This window comes from Neofelis nebulosa, chromosome 6, assembly GCF_028018385.1.
Source record: "Neofelis nebulosa isolate mNeoNeb1 chromosome 6, mNeoNeb1.pri, whole genome shotgun sequence".
In the NCBI taxonomy this organism is placed as follows: domain Eukaryota; kingdom Metazoa; phylum Chordata; class Mammalia; order Carnivora; family Felidae; genus Neofelis; species Neofelis nebulosa.
This window is the reverse complement of record NC_080787.1, coordinates 34,149,029-34,169,367: the sequence shown is the minus strand read 5'-3', so window position 1 is coordinate 34,169,367 and position 20,339 is coordinate 34,149,029. Positions and strand designations below refer to the sequence as shown.

General features: G+C 51.8%; 2 protein-coding genes across 3 annotated transcripts; both read left to right on the top strand.

Moving 5' to 3' along the window:
* Window positions 1-277: 277 nt before the first annotated feature.
* On the top strand, window positions 278-12,833 carry SLC44A4 (solute carrier family 44 member 4). Of its 2 annotated transcripts, XM_058733382.1 has the most exons (21): window positions 278-375; window positions 2,280-2,328; window positions 3,140-3,213; window positions 3,344-3,422; window positions 4,223-4,322; window positions 4,403-4,528; window positions 4,687-4,747; window positions 5,994-6,081; window positions 6,162-6,245; window positions 6,496-6,731; window positions 6,838-6,937; window positions 7,591-7,686; window positions 7,954-8,053; window positions 10,260-10,513; window positions 10,596-10,690; window positions 10,776-10,879; window positions 10,991-11,064; window positions 11,286-11,356; window positions 11,464-11,558; window positions 11,634-11,718; window positions 12,580-12,833. In XM_058733382.1, exons 1-21 carry the CDS (start codon window positions 342-344, stop codon window positions 12,699-12,701), a joined length of 2,127 nt encoding a protein of 708 aa, XP_058589365.1. In that variant the 5' UTR covers window positions 278-341; the 3' UTR covers window positions 12,702-12,833. The 2 variants fall into 2 exon arrangements, with proteins under 2 accessions (XP_058589365.1, XP_058589366.1); XM_058733383.1 differs by lacking the exons at window positions 6,496-6,731; window positions 6,838-6,937.
* A 343-nt stretch (window positions 12,834-13,176) lies between these two features.
* NEU1 (neuraminidase 1) lies at window positions 13,177-17,623 on the top strand. Its single transcript, XM_058733384.1, has 6 exons — window positions 13,177-13,423; window positions 13,872-14,064; window positions 14,785-15,047; window positions 15,559-15,741; window positions 15,874-16,096; window positions 16,198-17,623. Exons 1-6 carry the CDS (start codon window positions 13,259-13,261, stop codon window positions 16,422-16,424), a joined length of 1,254 nt encoding a protein of 417 aa, XP_058589367.1. The 5' UTR covers window positions 13,177-13,258; the 3' UTR covers window positions 16,425-17,623.
* The last annotated feature ends 2,716 nt before the right edge of the window (window positions 17,624-20,339 follow it).

The following is a 20,339-nucleotide window of genomic DNA, read 5'->3' as shown; positions in this document are numbered from 1 at the left end:
AAGGGGAGGGGAGGCTTGTGAGAGACCACTGTGGACAGAGTCCAGTCATGGGTGTGAGTGTACCACGAAATAATCTGCAAAAACATGAAGCTTTTTCTTAAAGCGTGCCAGCTCCTTCAAGCCATGGTCCGTGGAGCCCGCGGCAGGCAGCCCCGAGCCCCTGTCGCAGACTTGGCCTTCCAGCCCTCCAGCAGGGCACTGCCCAGGCACGGAGTTGGAAGGAGGAACTAGAATGTGTCAGGACCATAGGCGGAGGTGGGGCTGTGACGTGTGGGAGGGCGGGGCGGGCGGCAGGTGAGCTGCTAGGTCTCCCTGGCTCCAATCACTCTGGAGACTGAGCCATGGGGGGAAAACAGGACGGGGATGAGGCCTATGGTGAGTCTGAGGGCAAGGCTAGGGTAGAGGCCCGGGACCCTCAGAGGGAGGGGAGGCCAGCCTGGGCCTGCTCTAGGGGAATGATGGCTGGGGCTGGCCCCGAGAGGAGCCGAGTGGAGTTCTGGGTCCCTGAAGGGAGGGCCCAGAAAAGAGCTGATGGGAGGAAGTAGAACCAGAGTCCTGCGAAGAGGATTGGGTTTAGGGGCCTGGGGCCTTTGCTGAGGAGACTTTGGGGAGTGAAGCTGGGGTCACCATGAGAAGTTAGATGTGGAATCTGGGTCCCGCAGGGCAGGGCCCTGGGAAGCAAAGCCTGAAGGGAAGGAGGCAGGGTCAGGGGCCTGAGCAGAAGGATGGGGCTCAGGGACTGGGAGGGTCTATGTGCTGCAGAGCTTGTGGTGAGGCCGGGGTCTGGCCCCCATCAGGAGGAATGGGGTCCCTGTGAGGAGGAGGAGTTCCAGCCTGGACTCTGGGGTCTCTGAGGGGAAAAGGTGCTAGAGGTCTGCCTGCCAGAGTTTCTGTGAACAGTGACAGCAGGACTGGGGTGTGTTTGGGGGTCCCTATGAGGAGTTAGGGCTGTGGATCTCTGTGGAGAAGGGGCCGCGGCCTGCCCCTGAGGTCTCTGTTAGGAGGGGGAGCCTTCTCAGGGTATCATGAGAGATCCAGGCAGGGGGGTTGAGAGGTTCCTGAGAATGGTAGGGTCTGAGGGGAGAGGAAGTAGAGAGCCTATCTGCAGAATCTCCATGAGGAACAGGGGCTAGGAGCCTGTCCCAGAGACCCCTAAGATTAGGGGTGGGGGGCAGTCTGAGAGGAGAGGAAACTGGGACACAGCCTCTGGGACCCCTGTGAGCAGTAAGGGCTCGGAGCCTGCCTGCAGGGGTCCCTTGGGGTTTGGGGGTCTGAGCTCCTGGTCTGGAGGGGAGGGAACCCCAAGGGAGGGGCCTCCCAGAGGCATAGCTTGAGTTCCTAAGCACGCTAGGGGAAGGAGCAGTAAGGACTCCCCGGTCAACTTCCTGGAGCAGCTTTGGGTCAATCATTGATCTCATATCCGAGAGCCATGGAGGGACAGAGTCCAGAGCAACAGATCCCACCCCTTCCCACACTCTTGCCCAACCCTTCCCTCCTCTGTGCCCACACAGGACCCTAAGCTGCCTGGCCCCAGCTCCTCCCTGTGTGTACTCAGGGAGGACCAGGAACAGGACATGGCCACAATCTCAAACGGCCACAATCTCAACTGCCAGGCTCAGGTGTCACCCTGACCGCTCGTCCAGAGACTGGCAGGAGCCTGGGGATCAGGGTTTACAGGGGCCGTCCATGCCCCGGCCCTGCAGGAGTTAATGCCTTTGGCTCTTTCCCTATGGCCTTGGGCCAGAGGGTGGAGGTAGGGCCTGGGGCAGCTGTGGGGAGGGGCTGTGACCTCCCTGAGGTGCTCTAGACCTGTGCCCACCCTGGACTGGGTACAGGGAGGGGAAAGGGATAAGGATTGGGGCATGAGAGCCACTGAGATGGCTTAACTCAGAGTCCCACATCCCAGCCATAGGGAGACACAAGAGAAAAGGGCCAGGATGGGGACAGAAAGCAAAGGCTATTTCCCTGGCTGCCAGCCTTGAGGTATGAGCTGGAAAGAACCTGTTAAGGCCCCTTTTTCCCCTCCCTCCAAGGCCACCTTGGTAGAATTCATGGTAAGCAGTCGGGCTGCTGACCAGGCCTTGATCCTACCTCTCCTGCTCTCCAGTTTCCTCTCCAGTCAGCCCTGCCCCTGTCCGTCTCCCCGCAAACTCCTGAGGCCCAGGAAGGATCCTGGGCCAGGGTAGGATAATGCTGTAAGGGAGGATGTGGGAGGGACAGGAGATGGGAAGAGACATTCACTCAGGGTCTCACACTGCACTCCTCCCTGTGCCCCTCAGGGAAACCAGCCAAGTATGACCCCTCCTTTCGAGGTCCCATCAAGAACAGGTGAGTTCTGGGCACTGCCCCAACTGGTGGGGGGAGGGGGGAGGAGGTTGGTTTTGCTTTGTATTTGCTGAAATATTGGTAAAAAGCTTATAAAAAAAAAAAAGAAGAAGAAGAAGGGGTGCCTGGGTGGCGCAGTCGGTTAAGCGTCCGACTTCAGCCAGGTCAAGATCTCGCGGTCCGTGAGTTCGAGCCCCGCGTCAGGCTCTGGGCTGATGGCTCGGAGCCTGGAGCCTGTTTCCGATTCTGTGTCTCCCTCTCTCTCTGCCCCTCCCCCGTTCATGCTCTGTCTCTCTCTGTCCCAAAAATAAATAAAAAACGTTGAAAAAAAAAATTTAAAAAAAAAAAAAAAAAGAAGAAGAAGAAGAAAGAAAGAAGGAAACAAAACTCCTGCCCCAAGAGAATGGGGCCCTTGGGGGGATTCTTGTGTCTGGAGGGGGCACACGGGGGCTTCTGGGGTGCTAGTGATAGTCTTCACCTGGTTTCTTGACCTGGGAGCTGGCTACACAGGCCTTTGCTTTTTGGGAAAATTCATCCAGCTGAGCACTTACAAGTTGTGTACTTTTCTGTGTCATACTTCAGAAGAAAGTTTACTCACCGAGAAAAATGGTATTTTGTTCTTTTGTGGCCCCTGCCCCGACAAATGGAAACAAGTGCTTCTTATTTATTTCCTGATGCCTTGTGAGAGGTTTTCTCAAAGAAATAAAATAAAACGTACCCACCCTCCAACATCCCCCCACTCTCCAGCCCGTGACTCCTCCAGACCATACTCCCCACATCCCCTCTCCAAAAACTTCCCCCACTTCTCTCCCAGGAGCTGTACAGATATCGTCTGCTGTATCCTCTTCCTTCTCTTCATTCTGGGTTACATCGTGGTGGGGATCGTGGGTGAGTTTCCAGCTACGCTGTGCTGGGGCCGTGGCTGGGGCAATAACCTGGGCAGGGACCATCCCCATGGCTCCTCCCCGCCCCCCGGAAGTCCCTCCCTCCAGTGATTCATCTCTGCATCTGCTTCCAGCTTGGGTGTACGGAGACCCCCGGCAGGTCCTCTACCCCAGGAACTCTACTGGGGCCTACTGCGGGGTGGGGGCCAACAAGTGAGTATGAAGGAAGGAAAAGGGGACACAAAGGAGGAGGTGAGGTGGGTGGTGGGCAGAGAACCCCAACACTCAAGCTCCAGAGCCTTCCTCTGCTGCCCACCCCCCACCACCCTTCCTGAATCTCACCACACTAGGCCATGTTGAGCAGCCTCCAATCCTGGGCACCTGGCTTCTGATTTCCACCCCCCCAAAGTAGGAGGCGGAGTCATGGTTAAGTGCATGGATTTTCAAGTTCAGAGTTTGGTATTTGAATCCCCAACCAGGCTAATAAGTTCTGGTTGTATGGCCTTGGGCAAGGTACTCAACTTCTCTGAGCTTTGATTTCCTCATCTGAAACACAAGGGTGATCCCCCAAGCGATGCCATCAGTTCCTCATGCAGGAAACTTTCAGTAAATAATAAAACCTGAGCAGTTACAGTGTGTGCTATGTTCCAGGCAGCGTACTTTGCCCACACAAACTCATTTAATCCCTATAAAGTAGGTACTATCATCTTACACCTGATGGAATTGAGGCAGTGGGCAGTTAAATGACTTGCTCAAGGTCATAAACCTCTTAATCATTTGTTAGCAATTTCGATGTTCCATTAACTCTGGGAAATCTTCTGGGTGGCCCCTGTATCTCCCTAGCCTGAGCTTCCTAAGGGCAGGAGCTCCGTGGTGTGTCTCATGGTATGGACCTGCCCCACCCCGCCCCCCCCGGCTGGGCCCACTGTACTCTTGAGACACAGCCCTGGCAGTCCTCCCCTCTCCGCACACCTGACCAGGCCCTGATGCCCACACTTCCTTCCCTCCTGCAGAGATAAACCGTATCTTCTCTACTTCAACATCTTCAGCTGCGTCCTGGCCACCAACATCATCACGGTGGCTGAGAACGGCCTGCAGTGTCCCACACCCCAGGTCAGAGCCTGGGACCTGCCTCTGCCCAGATCTCCCCCAGGGTCTGGGTACCAGCCCCTCAGCATGCTCTCTGCCCCCAGGTATGCGTGTCCTCCTGCCCAGAGGTCGCATGGACCGTGGAAGTAAACCAGTTCTCACAGAAGGTTGGGGAGGTCTTCTACACTGCAAACAGGAACTTTTGTCTGCCAGGGGTGCCCTGGGACATGGTGAGAGCTGCCTCCAATGTCATCGCTGTGGTCAAAGGGGAGCACATGGGTGGGGGTGAGGAGGAGTTGGGTAGGTGATTACGGTGGTGGTGGTGATGAGGGAGCTCACTCCTTCATCCTGCTCTGTGTGTGTCTGTATGTCCTCCCCCCACCCCCAGCCAGTGATCCAAAGCCTGCAACAAGAGCTCTGCCCCAGTTTCCTCCTCCCTTCCGCTCCAGGTGAGAAGCTGTGCTCCTTCCTCAGGCATCCTCTAGTCCTATGATTTTATTGCTCAGGTGAGGAGGGCAGACCCAGAGAGAGCCAAGTCATACAGCTTGCGTGACAGAATTGGAATCAGCACCAGGTCTTGATCTTCCTGTGCAGCAGGACCCTACAGACAGACCCTGTGTCTGTTGTGCACCAGGCACCCAGATAGATGCAGGGCAGATGAAACTGCTCCCAGCTTGAGCTACGTTTTAGGTACAGAGATCAGAGGTGTTCACAAAGACACTGCCCGAGAATCAGATATAGACCGGATGTCCATTCGAACGTACAAGCAAACGTGGCCAGGTGGTGGGATCACAGTCAACTTTTTCATTCTTCCTATATGTTCTTTTTTCCAATAGTACATGTTATTTTTTAAGAGAAAAAACTTTAATTATAACATGAGAAAAGATATCTGATTCTCAATATAGATGCTATAAAAAGTATCTCAAATGAATGCTCCAAATCAGATCTGGATTCCAGCACTTTCCAGCTGTATGGTCTTGGGCCAATTATGTATCCTCTCTGAGCTTTGTTTCCTCATCTTAAGAATGTAAATGTCAAAGCCAGCCTGCCGGGCAAAGTCATTGTGAGGATGGAGATACGTGCCTCTGTAGGCACATGATACATGCATCAGGAGATGGGGAAGGGGTCAGGAGGTTTCCTGGAAGAGGTGAGATGGATGGGATTTCTGGAGGGAGAACATTCAGAGAGAGGAGCAGGGAGAGCAGAAGCACAGAGGTGAGGGGAAACTGGGCTGAGCTCAGCCGGCAGGGGCCTTGAAGCCTGGCCAGGGAGCATGGGCACTCCTGGGCAGAGCTCCTAGAAGTGTCTGAGCAGCAGAATGACATAGAGCCCTGTAATGATGAGGCATGGTCTCCCTAGCACCCACGTAGAGGGTGGGTGGAAGGGTGGCAAGGTTGGGGTGGAGTGTAAGAGTTAGGCCAGAGGAAATTAGGGTCTGAACCCAGCAGCGGCAAGGAGGTGGGGGAAGGGGGTATTCAGAGACAGAGAAGGAAGCCTGGACTGGGCTCCCTGGGGCATGAGCTCTCTTTTGGCTGGGGAGTCAAGAGCAGCTGGAGGGAGGGTGAGAGTGGGGAGCAGCAAAGCCCACCTCTCCTCCCTTCCCTAAGCCCACTAGGGGGCTGGGTGGAGGCCAGAGGCTTTCAAAGGCAAAGCTCTGGGCCCTCCCACCCAGGAGCCCCGGCTCTCTCCCTCCAGCTCTGGGGCGTTGCCTTCCACTGTTGAACAGTACTCCACCTGAACTCCCAGGGATTTCCAGTAACACCTCCATCTCCCAGGGAATCAGGTGGGCATCCTCCTGCCCCCACATCTCTGTCCTACACCCCTCCCGCACACAACCCCTCTGACTCTGTCTCTCCCCAACAGTGGTCTTCTTGACAGCCTCAATGCCCGTGACATCAGTGTTAAGATCTTTGAAGATTTTGCCCAATCCTGGTATTGGATTCTTGTGTGAGTCACCGATTCCGCTGCTCACTCCTTCCCTTCTGCCCTCCCCGATCCTCTGTCCCCGACCCTAATGTCTGAAACAGAAACTTTGGACAGGGGTGAAGGAGCCCGGGCCCCTGTCCCCAAACCCACCAAGATTTATAAGAGATAGGGGGACTAACCTCTGGGGACATTGGGCATGTGAGGCATTTGGGGGCCTCTGAAGGGGAGAAGATTTGAGGTCTGACCCTCAACTACCTCACCCTGCCTCCAGTGCCCTAGGTGTGGCTCTGGTCCTGAGCCTGCTGTTTATCCTGCTTCTTCGCCTGGTGGCCGGGCCCCTGGTGCTGGTGCTGATCCTCGGGGTGCTGGGCGTGCTGGCATATGGCATCTACCACTGCTGGATGGAGTACCGAGTGCTGCGGGACAAGGGCGCCTCCATCACTCAGCAGGGCATCACCACCAACCTCAGCGCCTACCGCAATGTCCAGGAGACCTGGCTGGTGGCCTGTGAGTGCTCTGCCCACCTCTGGACTTCCAGCCACCTGAGGGCTGCCCTGGGCCATGCTGAGCCCTGGGCCTGACGGAGGCCCCTCTGCCCCCTCTCCGCCCTCAGTGATCGTGCTGGCTGTGCTTGAAGGCATCCTGCTGCTAATGCTCATCTTCCTGCGGCAGCGGATTCGCATCTCCATCGCCCTCCTGAAGGAGGCCAGCAAGTCAGGGCCTGTCTGGGAGGGAGATGGGGCAGAGGACGGGGGGTGCAGGCATGGAACGGCAATTCTGGGAAGGTGGCAGGGAGCCCTGGAGGGGAAGGGCAGAATTATGCAGTGGTTAACACTGCCGTTTGACTCCGTTTTTCTGAGACTCGGTTTGCCCATCTATAAAATGGGGGTAATAATAGTTCTTACTTTGTAGGGTTATCATGAGGATTAAGTGAATTAGTGTCTTGTCAGGTTCCCAGAACGTGAAGCAGACCCTCCATTAGGAGGATTGAGTGTTAGCTGCGGTGGTGGTGGTTGCGGTTGATGGGCTGGAGCCCAGCAGGAGCCCAGACACACGGAGGAGAAGTAGCAGCTTTTTCCCAACTAGGACCATCAAGAGACCATACTTTGAGGACCCTGTTCCCTTACTCTCCCAGAAGCTGCCCAGATGGCTTCTCTGTGATTCTAATTTCCTCCAAGGGTCCCTAGCGCCTGATTCATTCAATTCAGTTTGTTCAATTAGCACCTCCTATGTGCCCAGCCTGGGGGGACAGAGCAGACCCTGGCAAGGACAGAGGTGGGGACCTTGCCAGGGTCAGCCCCGTGAGAAGCTGGGTGGGGGCTGGGGACCGGGGCCATGCTGGTAGACTATTCTTACCTTCCTACAGGGCTGTGGGGCACATGATGTCTACCATGTTCTACCCGCTGGTCACCTTTGTCCTCCTGCTCATCTGCATTGTCTACTGGGCCATGACCGCCCTGTATCCTTTGTTCACATGGCCAGGTCCTCCTGGGGGGAGGGGAGGGGCAATACTCACCTATAAAATGCCTTAGTGCAATTGGAAGAAGGTGCCCCTTCCCCTGGGCAGACACAGGCCTGCCCCTGGACAGAGTTGAAGGAGTGAGCCCAGGCTGAATTCCAATCCTTTGTGCAGTGAACGACCTGCACAAGTACCTGGGAATGGGTCTCTGAGGAGGAGACCTGTAGAGACAGCCATGTGACTATGCTTTCCTTGACTCTCCTCTGGGTACCTGGCCACATCGGGGCAACCCCAATATGTCCTCTGGGCACCCAATGCCAGTTTGCCCAGCTGCGAGAAAGTGCAAATGAATACATCATGCAACCCCATGGTGAGGGGACTTAGGGTGGACATGGAGGCATCCATGGGGGTGAAGTGACCTTAGGGGCCAACTGCTCCAAATCCCTCATTGTGCAGCAGAGACTGAGGACCAGAGAGAAAAAGGAGTTCACTCAAGGTCACACAACAGGCCCCCAGCAGAGCCAGAAAGGGAGCCAGCACTGGACTCCAGATCCAGTACTCCTGCCGAGCTACCTCCTTATTCAGAGAAGGAAACTGAGGCTGGAAGAGAAGGCATACTGGCCCTGGGAAAGCTGGCTACCAGCACTTCCCACTCCTCCCCTGGACTTGCCTCTGCCAGGAGGACATTAGCTACTCAGTCTCCAGTCTCAGTCCATTCATCTGTAAAATGGGGATAATCCTAATATCTGTCCTCAGGGGAGCTGAGAAGATTAAACAACATTGGGCACATAAAGTGCTTTGAACAATGTCTGGCACCTGATAAGAGCTGACAGTTGTAGATGCGTTTTTGTTTAGTTGTTTTTGTTTTAGATAGGGTTCAAGCCCAGCACGGGGCCCAGTGCAACACTTGAACTCATGACCCTGAGATCAAGAGTGTGACACTTAACCGACAGAGCCACCCAGGTGCTCCAGTTTTGCTTAGTCTTTTGAAGTCTTTCTCCCTGGGCACCCTAGGCAAGAGGCGGGTGGGACTCGGCCTTCCCCACACTCCCTGCAGGCTCTCAGAAAGTGGCACTGAACTGCCCGCAATCTGCTGTCCTCAGAGCTTTCATGTGGCCAACTCATCTGAGCTGGGACGCACAGGCATCAGCTCACTCTATAAAAGGGGAGGGAGACTGGTTTACATTAGGGAGGACCCACCATGTGCCAGGCACTAGGTATGCAAAGCTGCAAATGACCTGGTTCTTGCTTTCGACTTGCTCAGGATCTAGCAGCAGAGACTGACACAAAGCCACACGAAGGACAAAGTAGTTTATTTTCTTATAAAATTTCAAACATACACTGAGCAATTTCAGCAATTATCAAGATTTTTGTCACATTTGCTAGACAGGGTGGTTTTTAAATTTCAGTTTCTTACTTTTTATTATGGAAATTTTCAAACACACACAAACCCTCAACTTCCCACTGTCCTGTTTCATCCATTCCTCCCCACCCCTGCAATTCTTTTTTTCTGGAGTTTTTAAAGGTAAATTCTGGACATGAGCGCCAATTCACTTGTAGACACATCAGGGTGGATCTCCACAGATAAGGACTCTTTTTTTTTTTTAATGTTTTTATTTATTTTTGACACAGAGAGAGAGAGACAGAGCATGAGTGGGGGAGGGGCAGAGAGAGAGAGAGGGAGACACAGAATTTGAAGCAGGCTCCAGGCTCCGAGCTGTCAGCACAGAGCCTGATGCGCTGCTTGAACTCACGGACCACAAGATCATGACCTGAGCAGGAGTTGGACTGAGCCACCCAGGCACCCCGGTTTTTTTTTTTTTTTTTTTAAGTAATCTCTACCCCCCAATGTGAGGCTTGACCCTAAGATCAAAAGTCACATGCTCTACTGACTGAGCCCACCAGGTGCCGCAACAGATAAGGATTTTTAAAAAGCATAACGACTATACCACCATCATACCCAACAAGGTTAACAATGATTCCTTAATACCAGCTAATACCCAGTCTGTTCATTTTCGCTAGAAAGCATTCAGTGGAAGTTGCAGAGGCTATTTTATTTTATTATTTTTTTTTTTTTTAATTTTTTTTTTTTCAACGTTTTTTATTTTTATTTTTGGGACAGAGAGAGACAGAGCATGAACGGGGGAGGGGCAGAGAGAGAGGGAGGCACAGAAGCGGAAACAGGCTCCAGGCTCTGAGCCATCAGCCCAGAGCCTGACGCGGGGCTCGAACTCACGGACCGCGAGATCGTGACCTGGCTGAAGTCGGACGCTTAACCGACTGCGCCACCCAGGCGCCCCTGCAGAGGCTATTTTAGAGGGGATTGCTGATTGGGTGCCAAGGTGCTGGTCACACTGCCTTCACGCCATTAAGGCTCAGCCCACGAGGCCTGGATGCTCTTGTGTCCATATGGAGACTGAGGGAAAACTAATTCCTCTCACATGATAGGCAATCTGAACCCAACTTGAACCTGGAGAAGAATCTTCTGGAAGGAAATGGCTTCCCCAATTCAGGGAGGCTGCTACTCTGGGAGTGGCAGGAGTTGGCTGGGAATGACTCTACTCTGTCACCCCCAGGCCCAACCCGTGAACTCCTCATGCCCAGGACTGATGTGCATCTTCCAGAGCTACTCATCCACGGGTCTGGTCCAGCGTTCTCTCTTCAACTTGCAAATCTATGGGGTCCTTGGGCTATTCTGGACCCTCAACTGGGTACTGGCCCTGGGCCAGTGTGTCCTGGCTGGGGCTTTTGCCTCCTTCTACTGGGCCTTGGACAAGCGTCGGGACATCCCCACCTTCCCCCTGATCTCTGCCTTCATCCGCACACTCCGGTAAGCCTGGGGCAGGGAGCTGGGAATTGTGAGCATGGGAGTCCAGGGGTCCTGGAGCTGCCTCTACTTAACCCCTCTGCAGATACCACACTGGGTCGCTAGCCTTTGGAGCCCTCATCCTGACCCTTGTGCAGATAGCGCGGGTCGTTTTGGAGTACATTGACAACAAACTGAGAGGTGAGCAGCTAGCCCCTTGGGGAGCGGCTGTCAGGGGCCAGTGACCAAACATAAGTCGTCCCCCCCCCCTCCCCTTTACTCCCAGGAGCCCAGAACCCTGTGGCCCGCTGCATCATGTGCTGCTTTAAGTGCTGCCTCTGGTGCCTGGAGAAGTTTATCAAGTTCCTAAACCGCAATGCCTACATCATGGTAAGCCCTCCTACACAAGCAGCCCCTTGCTCTGGGGTCCCTTGGCCCAGGCCCCTGCCCTGGCCCAGGTAAGCTGTGCACAGGTAACTCTGATCTTTCGACCTCACTCAGATTGCCATCTACGGGAAGAATTTCTGTGTCTCAGCCAAAAATGCCTTCATGCTGCTCATGCGGAACATTGTCAGGTCAGGTTGTCCCCCACCCCCATGATCTCCCACCCAAGGCCGGGTTCCTGGGCATGCTGTGCTCAGAGGGCCTCGAGCTTGGTTTAATGTTCTGCTGCCTCCATCCATCTTCAAATGTGACCAATTTTCGTTTTACATCTGACACAGCAACTTATATAGCCAGTCCTATTTCTAACTCTGCCAGTCCCCTCATGCCCGACCCACCCCAACTTGCCATACAGGGTGGTCGTTCTGGACAAAGTTACAGACTTGCTGCTGTTCTTTGGGAAGCTGCTGGTGGTTGGAGGTGTTGGTAAGAACCAGGGCTGGGAGTTACAGGCACAGAGGGCAGGGGCACAGGGCAGCCAAACAGGTGACCTCAGAGAAGGGATGACACTGACCTCCAGACCTCTCCCACAGGGGTCCTGTCCTTCTTTTTTTTCACTGGTCGAATCCAGGGGCTGGGCACAAATTTTGAGAGCCCCTCCCTCAACTATTACTGGCTGCCCATCATGGTGAGTGATTCCCTGGCTCTGCCTTGCGGTCCAGCAACCCCCCAAAGGAGGTCTAACACGTCCTGTATCTTCCAGGTCTCCATTCTGGGAGCCTACGTCATCGCCAACGGCTTCTTCAGTGTTTTTGGCATGTGTGTGGACACACTCTTTCTCTGTTTCTGTAAGTAGACACCCTCTACCAGTTCTCCCAAATTTCAAGGTGCCAGATTGTTTAGGGTTTTTTGGAGACCTGGTGCTTTTAGAAACAGCAATTTTGCTAGTTAACAACAACTTTGCTAGTTTGCTAATTGGCAGGGTCCCCCAAGAAAGAACATTTCAGGGGAGAGGACTCTGGTACCCTTCCCTAACTAGAAGTTAGTCACAAAAGACTTCCCAGCAGATGGCTGTAGTGAGTGGGGATTTTCTTACCCTCCTACATACAGTTGACCATTGAGCAACACAGGTTTGGACTCCACAGATCAACTTAAGTGTGGATTCTTTTTGATAAATACCGTAAAATACTGTAAATGTATTTTCTCTTTCTTAGGATTTTCTTAACATTTTTTCCCTAGGTTATTTTATTGTAAGAATACAATACACAGTATATATAACATACAACATATGTCTTGTCTGTTTATATTATCAGTCCAACTTTGGATCAACAGTAGGCTATTAAATTTGGGGAATCAAAAGTCATAGGTGGATTGTTGACTGCACTGAGGTCAGCGCCCCTTAGCCCATGTGTCGCTCAAGGGTCAACTCTACATTCAAGATTTAGTACCTACTCCAATCTGCAATACGCGATTGACATGCATTTTGTTGTTGTTGTTAGCGTTACCACGCTATGAAATATTATTGATCACACTTTACCGATGAGAAACAAATTATATAACCTACCCAGTAGGTTACAAAACCTGACCCGAAAAGAACAGCCCGTGGCGTTGCAGCCTAAAACCAGGCAGCTTGTCTCGTCTTCCCTGATTTTCCCGGGGAGTGGGGTGGCCCCAGAGGGTCCGCTCTAACGGTCTGTGTTGCGGCTCAGTGGAAGACCTGGAGAGGAATGACGGCTCCCTGAACAAGCCGTACTACATGCCCACAGCCCTTCTGAAGATTCTAGGCAAGAAGAACGAAGCGCTCCCGGGGGACAAGAAGAGGAAGAAATGAAAGATGCGGCCCTGATTCAGGGCTGCACCCCTCCTGTACAGCCTCCCAGCCTCACCCCTCCTTCCAGATCTCGATTTTGTAGTTTAAAAAAATTTATTAAAGGTTGATATTTTGTTTTCTCAAAAAGTCTGAGACTTTCATTCCCTCCATGACATGCAGTCCTTTTTTTGGTCGCTTTTTTTTTTCGCCACTAGCTCTTTAAAATAGGCTCCGCCCCCATGACGCGCCCCGGTGCCACGGCCAATCAAAAGGTTCCTGCGGAATGATGCCAGCCTCTTCTTCATCCCAGCCAATAAGCTGGGATGAAGTCCAGGTCACAGGCTCTGGGGCTTCAGAAAGAGCCAATTGGAGGGTCCAGCTCCAAGGCGCTAAAAGGTCATGTGGGGAGTCAGAGAGAGGAGTCAGCCAATTAGAGTCGCGGAAGTGCGGCAGGTGGCTCGACTCGGGACGGGTGGGGGTGGTGGGGAGGGAATAGCTAGCATTTAAAGGGCCCGGTCAGCTGACAGACGCCAGCCCACGTCTAACCCAGGGGGCTTGGTCTGGCTGCCCGGGGAGAGATGATGGCGGATCGAGACGGACAAGTGCTCCTGGGCAGACCCGGGGACCCGCGGATGCCGGGGTTCTGGGGAGGCTGTAGAGTTCAGGTATTGGCCACGATCATCTTCCTGCTGCTTTTGTCTCTGGCAGAATCTGGCGCTAGGGCAAAGAATGACTTCAGCCTGGTGAGTCTCCCCTCGTATATCCCCATCCCCGACCCACGCGGGTGGTCTGTATCCAGCGTCCCCCGGGACGCGGGCTGCTGAGATCCCTCTCCTCCGAGGGACTCTCCCGCCGCTCTCGGACCCCGTTCCCTCCATCCATTCCCAACCCCTCTTCCTCAACGGGTCCTTGTCCTCTTGCCCTCTGAGCCTCCTCTTCATTCCAGCTCCTTCTCCAGCTCCAACCTCCCGGAAGGTTCCTTCTCCCCTCAGAGCCCTTCCCCCGCTCCGAGCCCCCAGCTTTGTTCCAAACTGTCCTCAGTTTCCCCTTCCTTATTCTAGGACACACACCCCCTCCCACTCTGATTCCCAGCACCCCGTCTTTCCCAGGGACACTCGACTCGGAGCCACTATTCAACCGTCCTAAAACCTGAAGTCAAATTTGTATTGATCCTTCCTCCTCCCTTCGCAGGTTCAGCCGCTGGTGACCATGGAGCAGCTGCTGTGGGTAAGCGGGAGGCAGATCGGTTCTGTGCACACCTTCCGAATTCCGCTCATCACAACCACTCCTCAGGGCACTCTCCTTGCCTTTGCTGAGGCCAGAAAAATGTCCACATCGGATGAGGGGGCCAAGTTCATTGCTCTTCGTAGGTCCTTGGACCAAGGTATAAAGATTCCTGAGTGGCAAGTGCTGGTGTTAGGCTGGATGGGTGGGGAGACTGACCTGCCCAAGGGCTCTTGACATAGGACCTCTGGGAAGGCTGGAGGCCTGAGTCCCTGAGGGGACTTAAGGAGGGAAGCAGTACAGAGCAGTGATCTGGAAATTGTAATCACCTAGGGTTGAACATTCAAAATTTATTGAGCACCTGCTATGTACAGAAACTGTTCTAGGTTGTGTGAATATGGCTGTGAACAAAGTAGACCAAAAATCCCTGTCCTCGTGGGGCTTATATTGTCTGTGGGGAGACCGACAATAAGCATAATAAATAGGCAAGTTTATTTTTTGTATTGGAAAGGGATAAATATAATGGAGAGAAATAAAACAAGATGTTGCAGATTGGTTGCAATTTTAAATAGGTGACTTTTGAGTAAAGAAGGTGAGAGTAACCCTGAGGAAGAGTGTACCAGGCAGATGTCACAAGCCTGTGGCTTTTCTCCAGGAGAAAACTATTTGAGGAATGAGAAGGAGCTTGTGGGATAGGATGGAGTGAGCAAGGGTAGAATAGATAAGGTCAGACACGTAAGGCGGGGGTGGGGGAGGCAGGTTTTTTAGGGCTCTGGGGCCATTCTAAGGCCTTAGAGCCCTAGCAAGAGGTGGAAATTAACAGGGAGAGGTAGAAAAGGCTTCGAGTGCTCACCCTGGATTTCTTCTCTTTTTTCTTTAGGCAGCACATGGTCTCCTACAGCCTTCATTGTAGATGATGGGGACACCCCGGATGGGCTGAACCTGGGGGCAGTGGTGAACGATATGGAGACAGGAGTGGTGTTTCTTTTCTATTCCCTCTGTGCTCACAAGGCTGGCTGCCAGGTGGCCTCCACTATGTTGGTGTGGAGCAAAGATGATGGTGTTTCCTGGAGCCCTCCCCGGAACCTCTCCTTGGATATTGGCACCGAGATGTTTGCCCCCGGACCAGGCTCAGGCATTCAGGTCTCTATCCTGAGATGGGTGGAGGGGGCTGCCTTTTGGAGAGTCTGGAAGATGCCCCCAATTAGACTTTTTCCCAGGGAGAAGGACTTATGAAGTCAGATTTTCTCTTAGATGGGATTCCTTGGAAGAAAGGGGCATCCTGGGAGGAACCCCCTCCTGAGGAAAGATAGAATTTTGCCATTGTCTTCCCATTTGGGGGTTGTACACAGCTTGGTGAGTGAGCACACCAAGCATGGGTTTAAGCTCCCATACACCTCTATGGCTGGACCCCCTTGTTTGATGCACAACCTATCCGGTGTATACCCTAGATGTCCTAAAGGAGCTTATTCTGCAAGAGTTTCTTAATTCAGGCAGTGGATACTTATGGGATCCTCCTGGGACCCTCAGTACCAAGGACAGAATTGAAGAGGACCAGATGTATTCTCACACTTAGGAGGTGATGGGTTCTCCTTCTCTCCCTGTGAGCCTCTACAGTGTCTCCCTCAGTGACATCCAGCTTCCTTTCCCACAGAAACAGCGGGAGCCTCAGAAGGGCCGCCTCATCGTGTGTGGCCATGGGACACTGGAGCGGGATGGGGTCTTCTGCCTCCTCAGTGATGATCACGGTGCCACCTGGCGCTATGGCAGTGGGGTCAGCGGCATCCCCTATGGCCAGCCCAAGCTGGAAAACGATTTCAACCCTGATGAGTGCCAGGTCAGGAGTCCATGGGCTATTCCCCACCCACTCCACAGGCCCTGCCCTCCAGAGCACCATTTCACTCACAGACCCAGGATTTGCCCTGCCCCCTTCCTTGGGTCTTCCTGAAGCCATTTTCCCTCTCTTCAGCCCTATGAGCTCCCAGATGGCTCAGTCGTCATCAACGCCCGGAACCAGAACAACTACCACTGCCATTGCCGAATTGTCCTCCGCAGCTACGATGCCTGTGATACCATACGGCCTCGCGATGTGACCTTCGACCCTGAGCTTGTGGACCCTGTGGTAGCTGCAGGAGCTGTAGCCACCAGCTCCGGCATTGTCTTCTTCTCCAATCCAGCCCATCCAGAGTTCCGTGAGTGTCTGTTGGGGGGTGGGGTCGTCAGGGGAGCCCCTTTTATCTAGAGAGGGTGTGGCCACAGACCCTCCTTTTTCTGACTCTGCTGCCCTCCCCAGGAGTGAACCTGACCCTGCGTTGGAGTTTCAGCAATGGTACATCATGGCGGAAAGAGACAGTCCAGCTGTGGCCAGGCCCCAGTGGCTACTCCTCACTGGCAGCCCTGGAGGGCAACGTAGGCGGGAAGGACCAGGCCCCCCAGCTCTACGTCCTGTATGAGAAAGGCCGGAATCAGTACACCGAGAGTATCTCCCTGGCCAAAGTCAGCGTGTATGGGACACTCTGAGCTGTACACCTGCCACCAGAGTAGAAGGCCCTGGACTCAGCCTTCAGAACCATGGGCCCGTAGCGGGTCTGCTAGAGGTGCCTAAAAGACAGTTCCACCTGCCTGTAGACTGTAGCCTTTTGCAAAATCGATTTCTCTTTGACAGGGAAGTCACTCTTTTAGGACTACAAGCCTGGCTTGTTCCATACAGGGTGTCCTGCCCTCACTTAGGAGCACATCCCTTCCACATCATTGCTGGCTCTGGCCCCCTACCCCCTTTTGCCTTCCTAGGGCAGTGATTGGTCCTTTTTTTAGGCGGGGTTAGGTAGGCCTGTGGAATTGAATATATTTGGACTCAGGGAATTGGGGAAGGCTGAGCTTCCTCTTTAGGGTAAGATACTGGCTATGGAGCAGGTTGGTGAAAGTACTGTAAATGCAATATTTGGATTCAGGGTAAAGAACTAGGTGCGCCACCCACCTAGACTATTTATAAATTGAACTATTTGTAAACTTAACGTTTTTAATGAAGGAGAGTGAGCACTTGTAATGTCTCTGTGGTTCTGTCCATGCAGATGCGTGTTCTTCACGTACACTTGTAAGAGGCTGGGAATGAGCTCTGTGGAAGAAGCTGCTGTTGCCCATGAAAGTCGCAGCACTTTGGCGGTTAAATCCTCTTTTCCCTTTCACATCTTCCTCATCACAGAAAAACAGATTCATCTTCATAGGTGTCATGAGGAGTAGCAGGGGGAGCCCCATGAGATATTAAGCAATCTGCTCTGTTTTATATCTGAGATGGAGTGGGATACTGTCTTCCATCAAGCCAGGGGCAGGTGTGTGAAATGCAGATGGAAAGCCTTTCCCAGGCCAGCCCAGCCCAGCAGAGAAATAAGCATTGTGACAATTTACCTGAGAAAATAGCACCATCCTAAGGCAGATGCTATTGAACACATGAGTGGAAGAGCCATGCCTTTACTCCATGTGGAAAGAAAATACAATGCCTACATAAGCTTTGGTGGTCTGAATCTCAAAGACTCAGGGGGCGCTGGGTGGGTCAATTCGTTAAGCATCCTGACTCTTGGTTTCAGCTCAGGTCATGATCTCACGGTTCATGAGTTCAAGCCCCACATTGGGCTCTGTGCTGACAATGTGGAGCCTGCCTGGGATTCTTCTCTCCTCTCTCTGTTTCCTTTCCTTTCCTGCTCATGTTCTCTCTCTCTCTCTCTCCAAAAAAAAAAAAAAAAAAAAAATCTCCCTTTTCCTCTACCCCTCCCCCCGCTCCCTCAATAAAAATTTTAAAAAATGAGGGGTGCCTGGGTGGCTCAGTCGGTTAAGCGTCCGACTTTGGCTCAGGTCACGATCTCGCGGTATGTGAGTTCGAGCCCCGCGTCGGGCTCTGTGCTGACAGCTCAGAGCCTGGAGCCTGTTTCAGATTCTGTCTCCCTCTCTCTCTGACCCTCCCCCGTTCATGCTCTGTCTCTCTTTGTCTCAAAAATAAATAAATGTTAAAAAAAAAAAAATTTTTTTTTTTTTAATTTTTAAAAAATGAAAGAATGTCAAAGACTGAGGAATAAGGGTCACATTGACATACAGTTGCAGTTTATTTTACTTTCAACTTCCTTCTCTAAGAAATGTTAGGATAATTCATTCCATCAGAAAAAGTGAAAAAATGGAATAATCTCACTGTATATGAGAATATGGTGTAATTTAATTTTGTTATATTTTATCCAGAATTTGTGGTCAATAATGTAATACTTTAATTTTTTGACTTACAGACATTTGTGAAAACAAAGGTAGAGAAAATGGGTTAATGAACCCCGTGTACACCCTATGTATCCAACGTTTGCTTCTTATTTTTTCTTTTTCACTTTGATTTTTTTTTTTTTTTGAGAGAGAGAGAGAGAGGGGTAGAGAGAAAAATCCCAAGCCAGCTTTGCACTGTTAACACCGAGCCTGACACAGAGCTTGATTCCACAAACTGTGAGATCATGACCTGAGCCAAAACCAAGAGTTAAATGTTTAACCAATTGAGCCACCCAGGCACCCCTCTTTGTTGAAATACTTTGAAGCAAATATCAGACCTTGTGACATTCATCCCTACCTTTTTTCCTTTTTTTTTTTTTTTTTTTTTTTCCTTTTTAAGAGCGAAAGTTCATGCACAAGAGCAAGGGAGAGGGGCAGAGGGAGAGACAGAATCTTAAGCAGGCTTCACATTCAGCAAGGAGCCCAACAAGGATCCCACGACCTTGAAATAGAAGCGGAGCTGAAATCGAGTCAAACACTCAATAAACTGAGCCACCCAGGTGCCTCCACCCTTACATTCTTGAGTGTGCATCTCACCCTTTAAATTGGAACATTTTATTATGTAACCATAATGCCATTGCACACCCATAACATTAACTCTGGTATTATCTAATACCCAGTCAATGTGCAAATTTCATCAAATGTCTCAATGTCTTATTTATAGTTGATTTGTTCAAATCAGGATCCAGGGGTGCCTGGGTGGCTCAGTCAGTTGAGCAGCTGATTTCAGCTCAGGTCATGATCTCACAGTTTGTGAATTCCAGTCCCGCATAGGGCTCTATGCTGACAGTTTGGAGCCTGGAGCCTGCTTTGGGTTCTGTGTCTCCCTCTGTCTCTCTCTGCCCCTCACCTGCTTGTTCTCTCTCAAAAAATAAAATAAATAAAATAAAATAAAATAAATCAGGATCCAAAAAACCTACGTATTTCCTTTTTTTTTTTTTTTTTTAAAGTTTATTTATTTATGTTTAGGAGCGAGAGAGGCTCTGCATTGCCAGTGCAGAGTCGGATGCGGGGCTCAACCCACAAACCATGAGATCATGAGCTGAAATCGAGAATTGGATGCTTAACCGACTGAGCCACTCAGGCACCCTGAAACCCTGTACATTTTATTTTGATGTGTCTTAAACCTAGGTTGATCAATAGTCCCACCTCTCCTCTTTGTTTTTCTTGATAACACCTATGCAGAAATAAAGGCATTCGTCCTATAGAACGTTCCACTCTGATTTGTCAGCTTCCTCAGAGTGTCATTTAACTCCTTCGTCTTTCACATTTCCAATGATCAAACCTGAAGATTTGGCTTCCCATTCCATCTGGGGAGGGGGGGTGGTCAGTGGGACAAGATCCTTCACAGGTGCTGTGTGCTTCCTGTTCCGAGTCCTGGGGGTGGGGGGCAAGTACTGTCTGCCCCTCCCTCTCGCAGTAAAGCTGAGATTGAGCAGTGGGTTCAGATGGCCACAGCCTGACCCCTCCTTTGTAAGTTTCCCCCAACAACCTTCCAACTGTCAATTTCATTCACAGGTGGGTTTTGCCTGAATCAATTATTTTGAGGGGTTGTGAAATGTTGATTTTTAAATTCTATTATTTCTACCCCATTTATTACCTGGAATTCTTTGGTAAAAAAAAGAGCTGTCCCTCATCAAGGCTGTTGGATTACCCTGAAGCATGGTTTGTAGGGAAAGGCAGGGTAAATGCTTAATTTCCCCCTTTCCCTTGCCAGTTGTGAGTAAACTGATGTAATACTTTGACTTGGCCAGTAAATCACACTGTTACCAACCACACAGGAGACAGAGAGGAAGACTCTCTGGCTGGCAGGCGGAAGCAGGGGGATATATGAGGGAAGAAAGAAAAGAGAACCCTGGGCAGCTTGGTTGTAGGGCTCTGCTTTTCTTTTCTTTCTTTTTTTTTTTTTTTTTAAGTTTATTTTTATTTTTGAGGGAGAAGGAAACAGAGTGTGAGCAAGGGAGGGGCAGTGAGAGAGGGAGACACAGAATCCAAAGCAGGCTTCAGTCTCTGAGCTGTCAGCACAGAGCCCGACATGGGAATCCAACTCACATTCCTCAAGATCATGACCTGAACCGAAGTCAGCCACTTAACGGAATGAGCCACCCAGGTGCCCCCAGGCTCTGCTTTTCTAAT